Below are 23,712 nucleotides of genomic sequence, written 5' to 3' on the forward strand. Positions count from 1 at the left end.
GGCTATGATCATATACCTGGTGTGACCAATGAAAAGCCAAACATGAGGACAGTGCCAGAATCCCCTTAATATAGGGTGTGTACCCCCTGGGGTACACATACCACAGCTTGAGAACCAAGCCCTCAGGGCATATAGTTGTTATAGAGCAATGAGCCAGTCACGTGAGGAACCGCTGTGCAGGACTCAGCATGGCTATTTATTACCATTCACTTAAATAGTTGCGATGTAATACCAGCAGATGCCTGCAGCTTCACTTTAAGCTACTAGATCAGTGACTGTAATCAAATAACCAGAGGATCCTCATTTAAAGAAGGGGATGTCAAAATTGAGTAATGTCAGCAAGCATTAAAAAAACAAAGGCCAAAATAATCTATTCTAAATCTCAATACACCGTTCAGCCATAAAAAGAAAACCACTGATAGATTAAGTGAATAACATTGGTTATCTAGTTACAATGGTGCCTGACAGGGGTGGAATATATTAGGCAGCAAGTGATCAGTCAGATATGTTGGAGGGATGAAGAATGGGCAAGTGTGAGGATCTGAGCGACTTTGACAAGGGCCAAATTGTGATGGCTAGACGACTGGGTGAGAGCATCTCCAAAACTGCAGGTCTTGTAGGGTGTCCTGGTATGTGGTTAGTGCTTACCAAAAGTGGTCCAATAAAGGACAACTGGTCAGCCAGTGACAGAGTCATGGGTGCCCAAGGCTCAAAGATAAACAAACTAGAAACATAGGGGGGATTTATTGACAGGCATTTCATTTATTAGTCTTAATATAAAGAAAGTTGGAGTAAATGTGCCTAATTTATTATGAGGACGGAATGCTTAATAAATTAGGCGCATCTCTGGCTGTGCATCAGAATGTGAGAACTACGTCTACCATGGGCTGGTGTAGATTTGCGGCAGAAAACTGGTATAGAAAAGTTAATGAATTCCCCCCATAAACAGGTGAATGGCGAAACAAGGTGGTGATATTTTCCAACAGAAACTAAACTTGGGTAGGGGGTACAGTATAGTATCACTGAATTAATAAAATAAAGAATAAGTAATGTTTTGAGGGGTTAATATATATTTTAATGTGAATGCTTTTGTATAATGAACCTTAATAAAATTGAATAAAGTTTTGAGGAGTCATATTGTTTGCTAAAATATACAAAACAAAGTAGAAATTAAGCGGTATTCTAATGGTTCTTCTGACATGTCATCAGAGAAGTCCGAAGGTCACATCTCTGGGGTCTGGAAGCTAGGACCCTGATCGCTGCCTTGGATGGATGGTACTAAATTTAACATGGCTCAGCAAACACTGGTAGTTGCCTCTCTGCTATGAAAATGAGCAGTGGGACCCAGAGGCTACAGTTGATTCTGCAGCAGCATCGGCGTTTGCAGGTAAGTCGATGTAGCTACTTACCTGCAAACGCTGATGCTGCTGCAGAATCAACTGTAGCCTCTGGTGCCGATGTGGCCGACACGATGCAGGACCTGTGAGTGACGTCACAGCGTGATCTGGCAGAAGCTGGGCGTTCTGAAGAGAAGTGGATGATACTTCTCATCAGAACGCCCAGCTAGTAAAAGTAGTAAAAACGCCCCGATGTACGCACATAATACACGCCCACTTGGACTTTTACTTTAAACACACCCACTTGGACTTTTGCGAGCCTCATTTGCATAAATACAAAAATGGTCATAACATAAAAATGCTCGTTTTTTAAAAATAAAAACGTTACTGTAATCTACATTGCAGCGCCGATCTGCTGCAATAGCAGATAGGGGTTGCAAAATCTCGTGACAGAGCCTCTTTAAAGACATCAATTGGGATTGCAGCTCCCATCCATACTGATTTGACCTCCTGGAATGCATACAATTTGTGAAAAATCATTTGCAAAATGTGCATGTATAGGTTATAGAGCTCTTTTTAAGGTCTTAAAACATTACGGTGGAAAACCATGTTTGATATAAAACTATTACAAGATGAAGTTTATAATGGTACATACATTGTAGAGCACGGTGGTCCAGCCCTCCATGGTTATACACTGGAAGACGGTCAGAACCGCAAATAGGATGTTGTCAAACTGAGTAATTCCATCATTGGGTCCAATCCATTCCTTACACTCGTATCCATTTGGGCATCCAGGTACTCCACAGGGTAGAGGAGGATCCATTGCTTCCCATGCTACAGATTGTGAATAGACAAACAGAAGTGTGAAGTATCAGTAATCTGCCCATAGCAAACAACCAGGTGCAGACAAATGATGTAGACAATATCAACGTTGTTCTTGGCACTGGGTGTCATAATCCCTTCTCCAGTATTGCCATTGCAGCTCATGCTCAGAGGCATAGCAAAGGAAGCCGCCACAACCACTCCATGATGCCTGAGCAGGCCCCAATGGCCTCATTGCCACATAAAAATACACAGACTGAGTTTACACGGACCATTTTTACAAATGACACCACGCAGATATATCAGAACAATAGAATGTACTGGTACCTGACTGGTTCCGGTAGCAGGCCTTATGCAGTTTGCCACTGTAAAACTCAAGTCCAATAATTGCAAACATAAGAATGGCAAAAAAAAGCAGCAATCCAATCTGAAGCAGAGGGACCATCGCCTTCATTATGGATTTCAGGACGATTTGTAAACCTATAAGAAACACAACACGTTGATGAGAAAGCAACAAGCCTTCGAGTGAAGCTCCCACTTGTATAGCAGCAACTTGTATTTTTTAATAGTTTTTGGGATGACCTTAAGAGGAATCAATAATATACAGGCTGCCAAAAAATGGCACCATTAGGCTATTTTCACACGACAGTTAAAAACGGCCGCATGACGGATGTTTTTTTAGCAGCTGCCATTTGGCCATTTTCAGAACAATGACATTCTATAGGTGTAGAGGTCCATCTGTGTGACAGCTGTTAAAAACTGATCCTGGCCCACACAAGGGGACTCAATTGTATCTGCATGTTTAGGATGCAGATACAAATGGGGGGGTGGCGCTATCGGCAGGGGGTGTGTGGCACTATCTACATGGGCACTGTGGCACTATATGGGCACTATCTACGGGGGGAATGTGGTGCTATATACAGGGGTTGTGTGGCACTATCTACATGGGCACTGTGGCACTATCTACATGGGCATTGTGTGTGTGGCACTATCTACATGGGCGCTGTGGTACTATCTACATGGGCACTATCTACAGTGGGCACTGTGGCACTATCTATGTGGGCATTATCTACCTGGATGCTGTAACACTATCTATGTGGGAACTGTGGCACCATCTATGTGGGCACTGTGGGCAATGTGGCACTATCTATGTGGGCACTGTCTACATGGGCTCTATCTACAGTGGGTACTGTGGAACTAACGATGTGGGCACTATCTGCATGGGCACTGTGATGTTTTCAGGGTATTGGGACAAAAAAAACCCTGACAATTCATCCGCTTTTTAACGGACCTGTAAAATGGATGACAAATGGCCGTTAAAAATAGTCAGAAGGCAGAGATATGGATACAAATTTGGAGAAACACTGATGCAAAACGGCCATGAAAATTTGATAGTTGATCCATTTTTAACTCCTTAACGCCGAAGGACGGATATATCCGTCCTCTGCAGCTGCTAGTTTGCCCAGGAGGACGGATATATCCGTCCTGTGATCGCGCGGGTACTGACACTGTACCCACGCGATCAGCGGCAGGAGCACGGCTATTATACACAGCCTGGCTCCTGCTACAACTGCCGGAATCGAAGCGCGCTCAGATTCTGGCAGTTTAACCCATTAAATGCCGCTGTCAATAGTGACAGCGGCATCTAATGTGTTTGACAGAGGGAGGGAGCTCCCTCTGTCACCCGATCGGCGCCCCCGCAAGCAAATAGTGGGTCACCGTTGGGTTTCCATGACAGCTGGGGGTCTAACAAAGACCCCCAGGTCTGTCTTTAGCATCTGCCTGTTAGGCGATGCCAGTGGCATGACCTAACAGATTGCCTGTCAGTTTTACACTGACAGGCAATAATGCTTTGGTATACTAAGTATACCAAAGCATTATATATGCGATCAACAGATCGCATAGTGAAGTCCACTGGTGGGACTTAAAAAAAAAAAATGTCAATCAGTTAAATAAAGTTTGTGAAAAAAAAAAATGACAGTCAAAATCAAATAAAACTACTTTTTTTGCCCAAAAAGTGGTTCTATTTAGTAAAAGTGTCAAAACAAATCACACATACACATATATGGTATCCTCGCGATCGTAACAACTTGACCAATAAAATTAACAAATTAATTAAACCGCCGGATGAACGTGTCCAAAGGAAACGCAAAAAACAACGGCAAAATTCTCTCTTTTCTCCCATTCCCCCCATAAAAAATAAAATGAAAGTTAATCTATAAGTCCTATGTACCCCAAAATAGTACTAATGAAAACTACACATTGTCCCGCAAAAATCAAGCCAACATACGGCCACATCGACGGAAAAATAAAAATATTACGGCTTTTGGAATGCGGCGATGCAAAAACAAGTAATTTTTTTCTAATAGGGTTTTTATTGTGCAAACATAGAAAAAACATATAAAACCTTTACATATTTGGTATCCCCGTAATCGTGCCGACCCATAGAATAAAGTTAACATGTTATTTACGCTGCATAGTAAACGGCGTAAATTTATAACGTGAAAATTAATGCTGGAATTCTCTCCTAAAATAAAGTTAATAAGAGTTAATCAATATGTTCTAAGCACCTAAAAATGGTACAATTACAAAATACAACTCGTCCCGCTAAAAACAAGCCCTTATACAGCTATGTCGACGGAATAAAAAAAAAGTTACGACTCTTGGAATGCGACCGTGAAAAAACAAAAAAATAATCCTTGGTCATTAACGTGCAAAATGGCCCGGTCATTAAGGGGTTAAAGGAAATATTTTTTTTGTAGTATCGTGAGAATATAGCAGGTGCAACATGGTAGCAGTTGGTCATGATCGAGGTAGTTAAAGAGAACCTGGCAGCTCTTTTATTTTAGTAAATACTTGCATTCCCCATAAAATAACAATTCCGGAGCGTTATTACTTAGAACCCTGCATAGTGATGTTCCTTTGTTATTCCTCCTTGAAATGTATGAATAAATTACCAACTGTGTTTTAGCATTCCCCTTGTCAACAGAGTTTGTCCTTACACACTTTAACAGTTTCAGCACTAGATGGACAGTGTCATTCGGTATAGGGACCTGCCCCATTGACATGGGGAATGGTAAAACTCAGTTAACAGTTTATTAATACATGTCCAGGAGGAATAACAGAATAAGGCCCCATGCACACGAACGTGTTTTTGCGCCCGCAATTCACCTGCAAATCTGCGGGCGAATTGTGGTCCCATTCATTTCTATGGGCTCATGCACATGACAGTGGTTTCCACGGTCAGTGCATTGCCCGGGAGCCTAGACCACAAAAAGATAGGACATGTCTTATTATGGCCACATTTTGCGGTCCAGGCTCATTGAAATGAGTGCACCTCTACGATCGTGTGCATGAGCCCTAACAGCAAATGCAGAGTTCTAAGAAAAAGTGTCCCAGTATTGAAATTTCATGAGTATTTACTACAAAATGTGGTATGCCAGGAGACAAGTCAGTAGAGATACTAGGTCCTCATTAAATACATATATTGTCATCAATTCAGCAGCTTTATGTACAGTAAAATGCTGCAGCATTCTCAGAACTGGTGAGTAATGAATTATTGGAAATTTACATATAAAGGTTGTCTTCCATGAATTATGATTATTTTACATTGTACAATAAAAAGTTAAAACATTGTGGAAAATGATAATATAGTTCAACCAAAGAAAAGCTAAACTTACTTGGGATTCCGGAAACCAGTTTTAGTGGCCTGAGCACACGCACTGCCCGCAAAGTGCGCAGGTCTATGTGAGTATTAAAGTGAGTACCGGCCGTGGCCAAAATGCTGCAATAAACACAAAAAGTTATAAACACCACATTGTGTAAAACATTGCAAAACTTAAGTTCATCCAAAATATTATTTAATAACTGTGCATATATTTTATAGCATTGGAGTGCTTTAACATTCTGTCCTATTGTGGATGGTATGACAAACAACTTGAACATAATAGGCTCCATTTAGATTAGGAAATCTGTACAATAGTGCAGTATCTTCTATGCACCCTCATAATGTACCATATGGTGGCCAAATAATACAAGTATACGGCGTAGAAATAACACTACCCATTTAAGAAACTAGGAAATGAAGCTGCATCCTGTGGCCATGAAGTATGGGGTCGGGGGCAAGGGTGTACCTATAGGGGATGCAAAGGTAGCAATTATACCCAGTCCCTGGTAACTAAGAGGTCCCAAAGGCCCATATGCAACATAAGGAGACACCAGCATTATAAATATCAAATTGGTAGGTGGAAAGCGCTGTTGAGGATTTTACATTGGGATCCATGAGCTTAAAGTTAAAGGGGTTGTCCGGGCATGGGATGGTTTTTCATACTGATGACCTAACCACAGGATAGATCATCAGTATATGATCGGTGGGTGTCCGACACCCGGACCCTGCACTGATCAGCTGTTCTGGCTGCCTTTGGACACTGGAAGTTATGGAGCAGTCAGTAAGTGAATAGAAGCTGAGCTGCAGTAACCCTGCATGGCCGCTTTACAGTGACTGGAGCCATCCGCTTCCGGCACCGGCCACTGCGTAACTTCCGGCACCCAGAGGTAGACGGTACAGCTGATCGGTGTGGGGTCCGGGTATCGGACCCCCACCGATCATATACTGATGACCTATCCTGTGGATAGGTCATCAGTATGAAAAACAGCCCCCTGCCTGGACCACCCTTTAAGCCTTTGATCAGGGGTGCTAGCTCCTGGTGCCCAGGCCATCAGTGCCAGTGGTGCCCAGTTCAGTGATAACAGGTAACATGCATTGTGGGACATCATAGGTAGCACACTCCTAAGGCCGGCTCTGACACTGGGCAATCAAAACTCAATTAATGGGCATAGCTACATCTAGTAAATAGACCCTGAAATACAAATACAGATTAAAATGTGAGCTCCACTCCTTGTTTTCTCCTATAATGCATGATAATTTGACAGGGACACACTTTATGAGAAAAATATAATATATATTCTGTGAGAATCTGTGAACAAATATATTTGTGGCATGAGCAATACATTTTTTATTACCAAGATATTCTCCCCTAGAAGCAATATTCCCTGGGCCACCATACGGTAGCACATGAAGTGCCTATGGGTTCCTATTACAGACCAGCATCCAATGCACTGCCATGTACATGAGGTTTAGAGTTTCTTTGTTTTATTTCCTAATTTAGTTTTCTACTCTTGGTCTAGTGAAATTCTAGACTTTTTTTTTTGTGTGCTGGAAATATTAGACTTTCTGGATTACCAGATCCCAGTTTCATATATAGTGTTGAACATAAATGATGACATAAATTTATCAGAAAAAAAAAAAGCATTTCAATGCCTGATAGACATTAATGAGCAATACGTATTTGTTGAAAAGATCCTGGCAATTCAGAAAACGCAAAATTGGGCCATTGTTTAACTAATTTCTTTAATTATAGGCCAGAGTTTCCCTCCCTACTGTGATTCCAACAAACTCTGCAATTAGCAATCTATAATGTTGTTCTGAAGCCAGCCCCTTCCAACCAATCCATCTCCTTGACAATGGCCCTTAGTAAACTTGTGTAGTGTAACAACTACTTACCTAATAATCTAGAGAGCACTTATTGTGACAATAGTGGCAATGGCATTAAGCATAAAAAAATCACTGTCTATTTATTGTTAAAAAACTAAAAATGATCCAATTCTAAGGTGAAATAAATGTGTATTTTAAAAAGATAAAAAGAACACATAAATAAAACATAAAATAAAAGATCAGAGGAAATCTACAAACATATTGGCATTAATTCATTAACAAAATGGGTAAAAACATAACATTTCTAAAGTATAAATAATTAGTAGCTATCAGCTATCTTCTATATGTTAAAAGATTTCTGTTTTTTAACCAAAGACTGTTTGATTGCAGAATAACTAAGGAAGCTGATATGTACAATAAAGGCGTTTATGAGGCATCGGTGTCTGGTATTACTAGGGTTACTGACTTTTTCATCAAAAATACTGTCTAGGCTTACGAGTAAAAAGGGTGTGTGGTCTGGGAGTGACCTCACACATATGATTTTCCACTTAGGTGAAGCCTAATTTACATGTACCGGTACATACCTCATTAATCCCTCCCCTATATACCAGCACACACCTCACTGACCCCTCCCCTATATACCAGTACACACCTAACTGACCTTCTCCAATATATCAGCACACATTTTACTATTCCCCCCAAATATCAGCACATGCCTCAATGGCCCTCTGTATTCCAGCACACAACTTACTGACCTCTATATATCAGCACACACATACAGACTCCCTATTTAATCAGCACAGGACCCTCTATATATCAGTATACACTACACTGCACTCACTCCCTCATATAGCAACACAGCCCCATTGAACCCCCTATATCTAGAGGACACCTCTTAAAGAGAGCCTTTCACCTGCTCATACATGTGCAGCATGTAATAGGCAGGGCTGCACAAACCCTGGGGCACTTTACATTTTTTTCCTACCCTCCTCCGTTATTTAGATATCGGTGCCGTTATATTTTGCGTCCGATATTTAAATAACCCCCTGAACGGTCAATGGGGCGTGCAATGGCTAGAGGGCATGTAACATTGCTTTGACACTGTCCAATCAGCTACGGACAGTGCCACAGCAAGAGCTGGAGAGAGGAGAGTGTGTGCGTGCGCGCTCTCACTCACTCTTCAGCTCTCGGCAGACAAGGACAAGTCTGTGGGATTTGTCGCGAGAGAGCACACAGTCTTGTCCTTGTCTGCCGAGAGCTGAAGAGTGAGTGGGAGCGTGCGTGCGCAAACGCTCTCCTCACTCCAGGTCTTGCTGTGGCACTGTCTGTAGCTGATTGGACAGTGTCACAGCCATAGTAACACGCCCCCTTGCCATTACACGCCCCATTCACAGTTCAGGTGGTTATTTAAATATCGGGCGCCAAATATAACGGCATCGATATCTAAATAACGGAGGAGGGTAGGAAAAAATTTAAAGTGCCCAAGGGTTTGTGTACCCTTGCCTACTACATGCTGCACAATTATGGGCAGGTTTTCTTTAAGTGTTGCAAGGACAAATGAAGGATTTGAGCTGAATATGGAGATTAATGAATAAAGAGGACCCCATAGTTGTGGTTTACTAGCCTATACATTCTGATGCTACATGTTACCATTAAACTGCAACTACCAAAATGTGAATAATAAGAAGATCGCATGAGAAATGTATCTACAGGTCATGGTTCCCTCTTCAAGTCAGAGGCTAGCATTATTCAATAAACATCTCAAAGAATAAAAGCAGACTCATAACTTAACCTAGCGCTTGGTTGGAGCGGGAAGAAGCCTACATCACTAAATTACCAGTGATTAATAATAATTGACAGCAAATTTAATACCGGCACAGGCTTCCTGGTATTATCACCCATTGGGCTGGTTTTTTATCGTGTGGATGGCAAATCTAGCATCAGGTACTGATTACATTGTAGGATAGTAAGGGCATTTATATCAATGACTTAGAATACATCATTCTGATCCAAAAATATTGTTAAAAAAATCGGCTGCTGATGTCCTCTGCCCAATGTAAGCAGTAAAAGAGACATTTGTGTCCCTTGGGTGTAATGAGGTATGTTAGTTTTTTATCTTGATTTTGTTCTAATCAAATTGGAGGAGAACAATGTTACACGGGCTCTGAAATACATGTGAAATATTGTCAATGCCAATGCAACTTAGAAAGCATAATAGACCAGACACTCATTTATTATCATGAGGTCTTCAGTACGCCCATTGTTTTGCATTAAGGTCCTAGCCTCATGGTACAGTCGGGTTAGTGACTAACAACATGTGATGTTCATGTCTCTTGTAGATCTATGTACAATTCTAAAGAATTCTTGATAATTCATAATCCAGACAGATTTGACAAGGGAGGAATTATAAAGCAATAATTAGTTTATCAATAAAGTGCACTCCAGTTACAAGTCAACAACCATTACTTCTTTAGTTGCTTTATACTACAGTGAATCGTTGGCTTTAAAAAGATGCTTACCCAGCTGTAGCACCAGGCACTTGGTCTCAGAATAACATTTGGTATTCATTAAATCTCCAAATTTAACTATTTCACATATCAAAGGGAACCTCTAAAATTGGCTAAAGCAACACAAGTCCTGGCATAAACCACTGTGGCATAAACATGTGCTTGCTTTGGGATAGCTTGTCATATTATTTCATTTTAACAGCTGAGTCCGGGCTGTGAACATGCTAATTATTTTCTTGGCTCTGTCACAGATCTTGCAGCTCACACTTTAGAGTGTAACATTTGTCCCCAAATCTAATCAACTCAATTAGTACAAAGAAGTAAGAAAGGGATTTTATTTAGGTTGAAATAAAGTAAAATGTTGTGAAATTTTTAGTTTTTTTTAAAGGGAACTGTTGGTTAAAGAGGCTCTGTCACCAGATTTTCAAACCCCTATCTCCTATTGCAGCAGATCGACGCTGCAATGTAGATAACAGGAACGTTTTTCTTTTTCAAAAACGAGCATTTTTGGCCAAGTTATGAGCATTTTTATATTTATGCAAATGAGCCTTTCTTATGGACAACTGGGCGTGTTTAATCTTATTTCCAACTGGGCGTGTCTTGTGTTCGTTACATCTGGGCGTTTTTACTTGTTTTACTAGCTGGGCGTTGTGAATGGAAGTGTATGATGCTGACGAATCAGCATCATCCACTTCTCTTCGTTAACACCCAGCTTCTGGCAGTTCACAGACACACAGTGTGTCCTCGCTCGTTCCTCCTGTGGGAGGAAGTGAGTGACGTCACAGCGTGATCTCGCGAGGACACACTGTGTGTCTGTGAACTGCCAGAAGCTGGGTGGTGCTGGCCGCTATTTTACAGATTGCAAAAAAAGTATCACATGACCTCAGGGGGCCTCAAAATAATGCCTTGCAGGCAGCTTTTCCAGAATGCATTGCGGTTATCCCTCCCTCTACCCATATATGTTGCTGTCCCTTTGGCATTACTAATGCTGGCTTGGCAGTAAAGAGTTTGAGAAGGGTTGGATACAGTCCTAGAAGACATCATAGATTCAGACAAAAGTTTTCAGGGTAATCGGGGGACTTGCGATTCTGGTAAATTGATTTTACCAAATTGAATGGGACGGTTGGACCTGAAAGGAATTTCAGGAAATTCGCTCATCTCTAATAGTGATGTATGTTCAGTTCAGAAGAACCAAAAGAAGTCCAGATGTTGTTGCTGTAATATGGATGCTAAAATGCATCTGTTTTACAACCATGTGAGTCGGCGCCTACAACTACAGTCAGACAATTTTAGGGCTACAGAGTCAGCCAATCACTGAAGAATACCAAGACACCACCTTGCTCTTTACTCCCTTATCCTCTCACCTTACTCCAGGTCTATCAATTTTGTAAATTGTTACTCCTATAGTAACCTATCCGCTCTCAGGACTGTACACAAGGACAGGGAAGTAGGAATACCAACATGACAGCCCGCAGTCCTAAAAGTGAGCGATGCAACTAATTGCCTTAGTGTTTCCATTCATTTAAACAAAGTATGCCACCAGGAATAAAAAGGCCCAAAAGTTTGAAGCCCCTTTCGACAATAAATTTTATACAGATTAGAAATATTGTTTTACTTTATCATAAATTAATTTGAATAATCCACATTTCATATTAGGAAAAGGGTCTCATGCATATGAGGTCAGGTGGCAATAATGTGCAGGATTCTCCTCTCCAGAAGAACTGTTGGCACAAAGCTCATGGAAAAGGTGTGGAGGGGACACAAACACCAAGCCGTTCTGTCCTGGGTGGAAAAACTTGCCATCATAATAAAGGGACCTATTTTGTTACGGGGTGCCCTCTTCTCTAGGTACATTACTGCATTATTGGACAACAACATTTTTATTATACTCCTTTTTAAGTTGCTATGTGAGTCAGTCGTACAGAATTCACAGTATATGGTGGATATGATGAATCATACACAGGTGCAGAGCTGGTGAAGTTACGTCATCTCGATAAGCGTAGTCTCAGCTTTTTAATGTCTAAGATCTTATGAGGATATAGTTCTGAAGATGTCCACTCAGTATTAGATGCTTTATAAGGGTATGCCCCCACGTAGTGGCGGCCACATTTGGCCGATACCACTCTCACCTGTGTGGTCAAAGAGGGTCCAACTTTGCTGGGTATTACCTCATGTTGGGTGGTTTCGGACACACGTGGAATTCATTACGTGGAACCGTACCCTAATGCCATCAAAAAGGCATAATTATGTTTTAGAAAGGGTTACATATATAGCGGGCGGCACTATTACATATTTTACTTGACATCATCTGCCTAAAGGTGGCCATACACATTAGATTTATGTTGGCTGAACCCACCGATTTAATTACCTTTTAATGTGTATGGCAGTGTGCACTCTCCTCGATAGCATATTTTGGGGGAGACAGTTCGGGCATATTGGATTCCAACATGCCCGATCCTTTTGTTTGCATGGAGATAAGCCGCTGCTAAAGGTTTCTGGTAGCGACTTTACTCCTTCTCGCTATTGAGAATGCATGCATGTGTATAGGGGAGTTAGAAGGAATAGTTGTTGGCCAACGGCAATCTGAAATATATGGGAATCCTTACTAGGAGCTCCAAAGATAATTAGCAAGTGAAATAAATTTCACATGCTAATTATTCATCAGTGGGCACCTTGTGAATGTAACACAATGCCAACTGATTATGCACCACAGAAGCTATGTCGATGAGTTGTGAACATTATGGGCGTCATAGGCTAAGGTTAGTTGTATGTTTTTCCAATGTACAACTAATCTGTGTCATTGAGGTATTCTTACCTAGTAATAATGCTTCTACGTATGAAATTGGAGGCATACAGAGGTGTGGTATATAGTCTTATAGACTTTTACAGGGCTATATTCTAAGTTTGTATGGAGCTGTGATATGGCCATACGTATGATATCTTACTCGATGAGTTATTATGAAGAGCGGAAAAAAAGCAAAATGACAAAATCAGCTCTGCTACATCTGTAATCTTATGAATGGATTATCATGCATAAATAAACCTGACAGAAGGGATGTGAGAGAAGACAAAAGCATTATATGACAAAGCCAAAAGCAATAGTTCTGTGGAACATCTTGACAGATACAAAGAAAATTCTTGCAAAAAAATTATTATGTATTAATCTCCTAATATCTCCGTTAGACAGAATAATGGAAAAGGAAAATCATTTACATGACGTACATTAAATTGCTTTTAGAAGGAATGCACTGTATATTGTATTATGTGAAAGCTTCAGATCTCCATTTTACTGGTGCTATTAATTTCATGTATTTTTCTGGTGAATTAAACCTATTCAATACATTCACGAGATCCTGTCACCACATTTTCCCCTATAGAGTGCAAACAAATAGCAGAAAATGGGATCAAATGTATTAAAAGAGGACTTGTCATTTCGCCGGACATGTCTATTTCAATTAATTCTTGTATTCCTCATAAAATACCAATTCTGGAGCATATTTTTTTTAGAACTCTGTGCTGTGTAATTCCTCTGTTATTCCTCCTAGAAATGTATGAGTAAATTGACTGGTTGTTACTATCCTCCTTGTCAAATACCACACCGTCCCTGCACAGTCACTCTGTCAGTACTGATCGGACAGTGTCAGTCTGTATAGGGACACAGTCAGTTGTCAATTGTAAATTTATTTATACATTTCGAAGAGGAATAACAGAGGAATGGCACAACGCAGAGTTCTATGAACAAATGCTCCAAAATTGTTATTTCAAGGAGAAAACAATAATTTACTAAAGCAGACATGTCTGCAGAGGCAACAGGTCCACTTTAAAATCACAATAAGCTATTGATACTGTCAAAACAACGGAACCCGTTCACAATGGTGACAACTGGAAACCATTAGCAAAGTTTCCGTCACCATTGAGATCAATGGTGATGCGAATGGAAGCTAAGGTTTCCGTTTGCCTTTCCATTGAGTGGTCCCTCCGACGGAAAGCTTCGACGGAACCCCTCAACGGAAAGCAACGCTGATGTGAACAAAGCCTTGCACTTATATTGCTTGTACATGTTTACAAAGCAATGGCAGTTAATGGTTCTATGTATATAAATGAATAAATAAATACATGTAATAATAATAATAATAATAATAATAATATATGACAAAAATAAGTTGTGGGGGAGGGGATGAATCATTTGAAAAAGGAGAAACTTTGTGATTTTTCCAAAGCTGCAATATGTTCAATTATGTTATTTTAAGGCTGAATGAAGCCATTTTCCTGTTAATCTAAATTGTTTGGCAGTAAAGTAATAAGCTCTAATGGATGATCATCGCTGATGTATTTTGTCTGCAATCATTTCAGATCTCCCAAGTCCATTATCTATCACTTGGTGAATAATTGCATGAAAACTACTGGTATGACTTCTCATTTTCTACCAAGTTCATATGACTGTAACAGATATCCGGATGGGAAGAAGGGGTTAATATTAATGGAGATTTCTATTCTCAGCAGAAAGTCACTCTATTATACCACATCACATATATAAAGGTGAATAACTGTAACACATACATCCTGTACTACTCGCATATGGCACGTAATAAATCATTAACAAAGAATATTAATGAATTATTCATTCAAACCAAAGACTAAACTCTTTTGCTAATTGTCCTGGAAAAAAATTATGTATGTGTTTTTTATGTATGGGGGGAGGGGGTCTGATTGAGAAATTCAGCGTTTAATTGCATGGCAATGCTGGTTCCAGCTCCAACCAGGGATCATATAATCACAATATATCAGAGGCCTTGTCTCTAAAATGACATTAAGAAAGTTATCCAAGATCAAACAAATATAATTGATTATACTATGACGGTTAGTAACTGCTCTTCAGTATATTGTGTTCCTGTCTACATAGGGTTTAAAGGCGATGTAAACCTTGGAAACCGATGTTTTTTTTGTTTGTTTTTTAATAAAAAGGTCAATCAGTGTGTTTTGTGCAACTTTATAATTAGTTTTCATTAAAAATTATTTTTAGTTTTTGAGATACAGCTGCTCTGTATCCTGTATACAGTGCAGCTATATCTTATGCTGAATCCTGTAACCATCAGTTCCACGGGACTGACAGGTTCAGTGACAGCAGGTCCTTAGTTTTTCTGACTCGCAGGATCGAGCTGCTATCGATTACAGGGGGATCCTGCGTGTCCTCCCGCTGATACAGAACCCGTCAGTCCCACGGAACTGAAGGATTCAGGTCTTAGCGAATTTTGTTGAAAGAAAAATAGTTTTGTGTCGCCACATTTTGAGCGCCCTAACTTTTTTAGTTGAATCAGCAGTGTGCTGGCTTTATTTTTTGCGGTACGAGCTGTAATTTTAATTTGTACCATTTTTGGGGTATGGGCGACTTTCTGATCACTTATTATTCCATTTTTCTTGAGGAGTTAGGATATGTTCACGCGCAAAATAAAAATCGGCTGTAAAATACGGATGGTGGACATGTATTGGTGAACATGCTTTATTTAAATGAATAAGCGAAAGAGAAATAATTTTTCCCAGACCATCCAATTGACATAACTGTACGTCCATTCGAAGCAATGTACTACTAAAATAGACGTACAGTTATATCCAAATGTGGAAAGAAATTTAAGGATCACTGGGCGAAACATACAAAGCCTATCGGGTCCTGCACTAGGCATAACATATTGGGGCAGATTCATCAATGTATTTACACCAGTTATTGGTGTATATACACTGAAAAATATTTGAGGTGAATGGATTTATATATATATATATATATATATATATATATATATATATATATACATATATGTTAGTTGTTACCCGGAGTTAAAAAAAAAAATGAAGATAAGTAAATAAATGTATACATAATACAAGTAATATCTCATAAAGTTGGTGTTTTACTTTAAGCAGCTTCTTTATAAATGCAATGAAGAATATGATGCCAGTGCTTGACATAAACAATATTTTATCTACAAGAGGATCATGGGAAATTTATTTACATCTGATAACCAGTGATGCATCTTACATTAGTCTGAGTGAGGCTATGTTCACACGCTTAACAAAAACGGCTGTAAATATGGAGCTGTTTTCAAGGTAAAACAGCCCCTGATTTTAAGCCGTTTTTTAAGCAACTAGCGTTTTTTTAATGCGTTTTTTACGGCCATATTTGGAGCTGTTTTTCTATTGAGTCAATGAAAAACGGCTCCAAAAACGGCTCAAGAAGTGACATGCACTTCTTTTTACAAGGCGTTGTTTTACTCGCCCGTTTTTTTAAACGGCCGCGTAAAAAATTCCCCGTGGGAATGGATCGCCGTTTTTACCATTGAAATCAATGGGCAGATGTTTGGAGGCGTTCAGCCCCTGCATTTTTAGCTGTTTTTCTGGGCATTTACTGCCCGAAAAACGGCTGAAAATAGGCCATGTGAACATACCCTAATAAGGTGCATTCCTTTGTACCTGATGTTTGGAGGTGCCTTACTCATAAAAATAGGATATTGCATAAACCGCAGTTCCCTAATATATTGTAATGAATGCCATGGTAACATATAAAGCAGGAACAACCGGATAATATAGCAGGAAGACTGCAATGATTTAAATTTGCCATCACTTAGCCCCAGACATGCATCAAGCCCTAGACCATGGCTTGCTGTCACACTTGATTTCAAACAAGCTGTTATTTCAATTCTATGCCTCACTTTAACTTCTTCACTATTATTCTGGTGACATTTCCAAACCTACATGAGACCATCCTGTATTCCCAACACAAAGCTAGTAATGCAAATGATGCCACTGAATTGTTCCAAACGGTAGTGTTTTCCACAAACTGTCCCACACTAGGTCCCCATAATACCTACCCAGTGCTGCCACCTTGCATCTATACCCCCACTGCCAAACAGTAATGCTAGTACTACAATAAGATCAAGAAAGCATTACCCATACCCCTGTGCCTTACACTATATTACCTAAAAAAAAACCTGTGCCAGACACATCGCATTGTACTTAAAATAACAAAAACCATATAGGAGTGCCCACAGGGTAGTTACTGCTACAACAGTGTCCGTACAAATGTCCCAGTCGGAAAAATTGGCATCTACTGTAAATGTGACAGTCACAGTGTCCCTAAAATACAACACACTTATCTCCTACAGGGTCCTATACAGCTCCCTACTCAACAAACATGAAACTTCATGATAACATCCAATCAGCATCCACTTAAATGTAAGTATTTCTTCTTTCTTCAAAAACCGCAATCTGAGATAAGCAGTAGAGAAGACAAGTAAGAAAGAAAAGATCTCAGATGTGTTACATTGCGTGACCGAAATCCAGGTATTACTTAACGTGTTTTCCCAAATGCGCGTACTATAAAGTCCTAATTGCGATCTTAAACCACAATAGGACGTAATGGTATGCCCAGGGGCTAGCAAGGGCACAGAAGCTGTGCCCGCATCATCTGAAGCAGATGCCCGCTGTAATATACAGCTGACATCCCGCTGCAAAAACTGGGATCGGCGATACTCCGATCCCAGACATTTAACCTCTTAGATACCGCGGCCAATGGCTAAATGGCTATAGAGGGAGCGGACACCCTCTGTCACCCTATTTGTGCCCAGCATCCCAATCGCACTGTGCCGATGGGTTGCCATGGTAAGTAGACGTCTAATAAAGGACCCATGCCTGTCATGGCTATATGCCTATATGGCTGTGCCAAAGGCATGGCCTAAAAACTTGCCTATCAGTTTTAGGATAGGGGTACATGGCGACTTTGGCTGTGACACAGGTCCGTGTCCAAAGATTGCTATGTGCTACATACATCGCAGTAATTTAAGTGAATGTGGCCACATCCAAAAAGTTTGGATTTTTAATGATGGTCGAGGCAACTTGCGGGTCGCAACGCGGCCACATTAATTTACATGACTGAGTTGTACGCAGAGTGACACATGATCTTTGGACGCTAAAGTCGCCAAAGTAGCATTGTAGCGCTAATCTTACATTGACAGGAAATAATTGTTTCATTTTTCATTCCTCCTGCAATACAAAATTACTGTTTTGTGATAAATTATGTGTACCTCACAATAGTGGCATTAAAAAATTCAACTCCTCCTGCAAAAAAAACTAGCGCTCATACGGTTTTGTCGATGGAAACCTTAAAAAGTTATGGCCTTCAAAACACACTGATGAAAAAATAAAAAAAAGTTGCTGCATCCTCAAGGTGAAAAATAGGTGCGATCTGTAGGGGTTAATTCTGGATACCTGAATGCATGTGTTTGGGTAGCAAGGAGCAGAATGAAACAGACCTGCAAGCCCTATATGTCTCCTGATTCAAACTACGGCCACCTTATATATTAGTAATTTCTGGTAATGCAGTAATAATATATTACACTGAATATTTAACATTTTATCACGTTTATCTACAACACATAACTTTTGCAAGATGAAAGAAGCAGACACCAGAATTGAGAATAATGGCCTTGTGAGATAACGTGAGATAGCCTGTGAGATAACGTGAGATGGCCTGTGAGATAACGTGAAATAGCCTGTGAGATAACGTGAGATGGCCTGTGAGATAACGTGAGATAGCCTGTGAGATAACGTGATATAGCCTGTGAGATAACGTGAGATGGCCTGTGAGATAATGTGAGATAGCCTGTGAGATAACGTGAGATGGCCTGTGAGATAACGTGAGATGACCTGTGAGATAACGTGAGATAGCCTGTGAGATAACGTGATATAGCCTGTGAGATAACGTGAGATGGCCTGTGAGATAACGTGATATAGCCTGTGAGATAACGTGAGATAGCCTGTGAGATAACGTGAGATAGCCTGTGAGATAACGTGAGATAGCCTGTGAGATAACGTGAGATAGCCTGTGAGATAACGTGAGATAGCCTGTGAGATAACGTGAGATAGCCTGTGAGATAACGTGAGATAGCCTGTGAGATAACGTGAGATGGCCTGTGAGATAACGTGATATAGCCTGTGAGATAACGTGAGATAGCCTGTGAGATAACGTGAGATAGCCTGTGAGATAACGTGAGATAGCCTGTGAGATAACGTGAGATAGCCTGTGAGATAACGTGAGATAGCCTGTGAGATAGCGTGAGATAGCCTGTGAGATAACGTGAGATAGCCTGTGAGATAGCGTGAGATAGCCTGTGAGATAGCGTGATATAGCCTGTGAGATAACGTGAGATAGCCTGTGAGATAACGTGAGATAGCCTGTGAGATAGCGTGAGATAGCCTGTGAGATAGCGTGAGATAGCCTGTGAGATAACGTGAGATAGCCTGTGAGATAGCGTGAGATAGCCTGTGAGATAACGTGAGATGGCCTGTGAGATAGCGTGAGATAGCCCGTGAGATAGCTCGCCATAGACAATAGATAGTTGTGGGCCGCAAGCTGTCATCCCAAAACCACCATTAAAATGGATGTTTGGATAATTGAAAAGTGCACATTTTTCAAAAGGGAGAGGAAAATAAGCAGCTGCCAGACCTTCTGTTGCTACTTATCTCAGGGAATAAAATCGAAACCCAGCCAAAGCTAATGTCACAGAAAAGATTGTACTAAAAAAAACAAAAAAAACAGTTTAGGATTTGTAGAGCGTATCATTTCATTTATGTCTACATTCATGTTCTGCCTTGGGTCAACTACTATCAATAATGTGCCACACCGAATTAACCTCATGAAGACAGATATAATTGTGACCCAACAAGAATCTAAAAACATTCACTAACTCCCAAAGACACAATCTTTATAGTAAGCATAAGTGATAAATACATTGTATGATTACTATTAGTTCATTATACCATACTGTAAATGGGAAGAATGGGTCCGGGTTTGTATATTTTGAGCACTTATCCTTAAAAAAAACCACCAAAATGAATTTGTGTTGTAAGGGATTATCTAGAGAATCTTTTTCTATATACCATATTTTGGAATCTTAAATTAATTGAGGGGGCACAACCCTCGCTCTACCATACACAAAGAGGTGAGAGGGTTCCTAAGTAAAGATTAAAATTGAGCCCTCTTCCGGTACTGGTTAACACCACCACACCGCTAACCACCTGGGATGTGAGTACGTGGTACTTGTTTGTCCTGTCGTCCTTTCCATGATCCTCGAGTTAATTCCCCACAGCCTTGTTTGTAGGACCTGTAGGGAGTGGATCCCTGCACAGGTTCTCAAAACCCATAAAAAATTGTGATTTAGCAAACCTGAATCTCTCCACGGGACCCATAGAAGCCACATGGTCTACCTCTACCTCTAATTCGCCGTTGACCATTCCATGTTAACTGATAATATTATTGAGTAAACGCATATACAGTTGTGGCCTTCCTTATCTTTTGGTACTTTAAAAAAAAACAAACATGATTTTGTGATACTCTGTCAAGAGATGTCAATACTATATGTGTGGCCGCCCAGTGGTTGTGATGTGTATTGCAGCCTGTCATGGGTTTTGCTATCATATCACGATATTACATTGAAATGGTTTCATAAGAAATTGGAGTTCTTAACCAGATTCAAGCAAAGGTAAGGGTGGACACATCTGTGTTGACGAGTGTCAACCAATAACAATTTTTTAGTTCAGGCCAATAGTGAGCCATTCACTCTTCTGTATTCACAGTATTTTTTGTCTGAAATCAGTAACGGGTGACCTATAGCACCTATGATGCATCACGTAATGCCAACAGCTCTCCTTCAATTACATTCTCCACTCGATATCTGGATCATTCTTCGCATTGCTGCATACAAATAGAACATTGCAGGGGTTGCTATGGAATGGTCTTGATTTATGACAGTCTTGTTACTATTTCTGAGGCAGCCACACTGTCTTCTAGCTTGTTTAAAGTAAATACCCTTAAATATGTTTTATGGCAGGTTATATCATTTCTAAAATATCTTCTCTTTCTTCCTGTCTAACTAGCGTGTCCTAGATTTACATATGACTTTCCAGTATTTATGCTCTTTTCTAATGCTGTCATTAGGAACTGCCTTCCATTCTGTGAATGACGTTCCTGTTCTGCTAATTGCTTTCTTTACTACTCGGTCCTTATGAACTGACACTTTCCTTGCCTCACTGACAGCTTCACCTTCCCTTTTCCCATCCCTTGTCTGAACTTGATGGACATGTGTATTTTTTCAACAGTACTAACTATGTAAGATGTGCACCGTACATTTAGCCTTGTGTATTTTCCCAGTCCCTAGGGGCTGTTTGTCTCAGGATGTTGAGTATCAGTAGGGACTTTTCAGGCAACACATTCGTCTCCAAAATGGAAATGACTGTCATTTACTCTTTTATATGTCCTGCTTCTCAACACTTTACTGAACAAGGATTTTGAGAGCTAGCACAGCAGGAATGCACCGGATTACTTTAAGCCCTTAAAGGGAATGTGTCGCTAGAAATTTTTTTTATTTTTTTTTTAGTTAAACAGTTAGTGTATAAATGATCAAACATTGTTCCAATTTTTTAAATTTTTTCACGAGTCAGGAAATATTATAAATTAGATTCTAATTTATAGCATTTCCCAGTGCTGGTCACTAGATGGAGCAATTCCCAAAATTGCAGCATTGGCATGTGGTAAAGCAACCACATTGCTTTATGCTGCAAAATTTGAGAATACACACTCGCTCTAGTGTCCTCACACAGTCCCCCCTCCTTTATCCTGGCTAGTGCCAGGAGAAAGGAGGGGATTGAATGCTCAAGCCTCCTACACCGTGTGCCGCCATTTTTTGAGCGAATACATAGTGTAGTAGGCTTACATACAGTGGTAATCACACACTAAAACACGAACATACACAGACATAACTTACCTGCTCCTGCCGCCGCCGCTCCCTCCGGTCCGTCCGCTCCGTCTGCTCCCTCCGCTCCAAGTGCTTGTTTCAGAACACAAGTCCGGAAGCCGCGACCGGAAGTAGTAATCTTACTGTCCGGCTGCGGCTTCCGGTCCACAAGAAAATGGCGCCGGACGTCGCTCGGCCGAGGACCTTCGATTTGGACTGTGTGGGAGTGGCGCATTCACTATGGGGCTGTATGTGCCGTATTCCATGTCTGTATGTGTCGTTAATTGACACATACAGAGATGGAAAAAAAATGGCAGCCCCCATAGACAAGAAAAAGTTAAAAAATAAAAAAAAGTTAAACACAAACACACAAATAAATAAAACATTTTTTATTAAAACACTAAAAGCAAATTGATATAAAAAATATTTTTTTTGCGACACTCGTCCTTTAAGAGAGGATAAGATTGAAGACCCACCATCCAATGATGCATGTCATAAAGTCTGATGGGCCTCATGGACCCTGTTGTCCAAGATTAGAAAAACATTGCTTCTTTCTTCCATAATCCGCCATTACTGTCCATGGGTTGGGTCTGGTATTGTCGCTCACCGTCATTGAAGTGAATTGGGCTGAGCTGCAATACCACACACAACCTATGTACAGGTGCCTTGCTGTTTTTGGAAGAAAGCAGCCAAATTTTTTTAACCCTAGACAACCTCATTAATTTTCAACATTTCCAAATAATTTCAATGAGGTTCATTGATTTCTCTGGCTTGAGATTGCTTCCTGATTCTTTTAACACAACATGTTCTATCGTCCACAAATTATGCATAGTTTAGCAGTAAAGGCAAATACTAAAAGTCAGATATACAAGCCCCTAATGTACATATGTCACAGAAGTATCACTATCACAGCATTTCTAATGAAAAGTGTTAGCGCCATTTGTGGAATCACACACATGGGAATGAAAAGACTTGGCCAGGGTGTAAATTGCTTCTGGCGGAAGCATTCCAGTCATGAATTTACTTTATGTAACATTAATATATCATAGCACTTTATCTACACATTATTGGCATTCGGGGCCACAAGCTGCAAATTGTAGAAACAGAGGGAGATAAAAAGACTGAATAGGAGACATATATTTACTATACGCCGGTGTAGAACATCACATAAGACATGTTATTACTATATGAATGTTAAAGGGGTAGTCTGAGATTAGTAAAAAAAAGGATATATCTATATTTAACTTTATTTACACAAATAAGGATGGTTGGCCCTATACAGCCTGCTGTGAAACATTTCAGTCAATGCTAAACCAGTAGATATATAAAAGGTTTTGCACTCTACCGAACCAGCAATGGCTCTTGTGGACAATATATGTGCCACTTTTATGTGGGCACCATATCGAACTATACTGTATGGCGGTGTTATTTGGGTATAATGTTGGGCAGTAAATGGCAATGTCAATGTGTAGTCAAAATCGGAGTGTGACTAGTGCAGTGTCAAAGCCTGAAGCATTTCAGCGGTATACTACCTTAGTGCCCTGTTACAACCCCCTTAAATTTTTAGATATCTATCTATCTATCTATCTATCTATCTATCTATCTATCTATCTATCTATCTATCTATCTATCTATCTATCTATCTATCTATCTATCTATCTATCTATCTATCTACAGTGGAGGAAATAAGTATTTGATCCCTTGCTGATTTTGTAAGTTTGCCCACTGTCAAAGTCATGAACAGTCTAGAATTTTTAGGCTAGGTTAATTTT

At 40.2% G+C, this 23,712-nt stretch overlaps 1 protein-coding gene across 1 annotated transcript in view; it reads right to left on the bottom strand.

The window, feature by feature from the left end:
- Window positions 1-23,712, bottom strand: part of CACNA1E (calcium voltage-gated channel subunit alpha1 E) — a 468,864-nt gene that overhangs the window by 99,684 nt on the left and 345,468 nt on the right. Inside the window, exons 6-8 of the mRNA XM_075833132.1 lie at window positions 5,840-5,943; window positions 2,487-2,639; window positions 1,993-2,171 (exon numbers count right to left, since the gene is read on the bottom strand). Of these exons, the coding sequence (XP_075689247.1) occupies window positions 1,993-2,171; window positions 2,487-2,639; window positions 5,840-5,943 (436 nt within the window). The remainder of the gene's footprint in view (window positions 1-1,992; window positions 2,172-2,486; window positions 2,640-5,839; window positions 5,944-23,712) is intronic.

Source organism: Rhinoderma darwinii, chromosome 7, assembly GCF_050947455.1.
Source record: "Rhinoderma darwinii isolate aRhiDar2 chromosome 7, aRhiDar2.hap1, whole genome shotgun sequence".
NCBI lineage: Eukaryota > Metazoa > Chordata > Amphibia > Anura > Rhinodermatidae > Rhinoderma > Rhinoderma darwinii.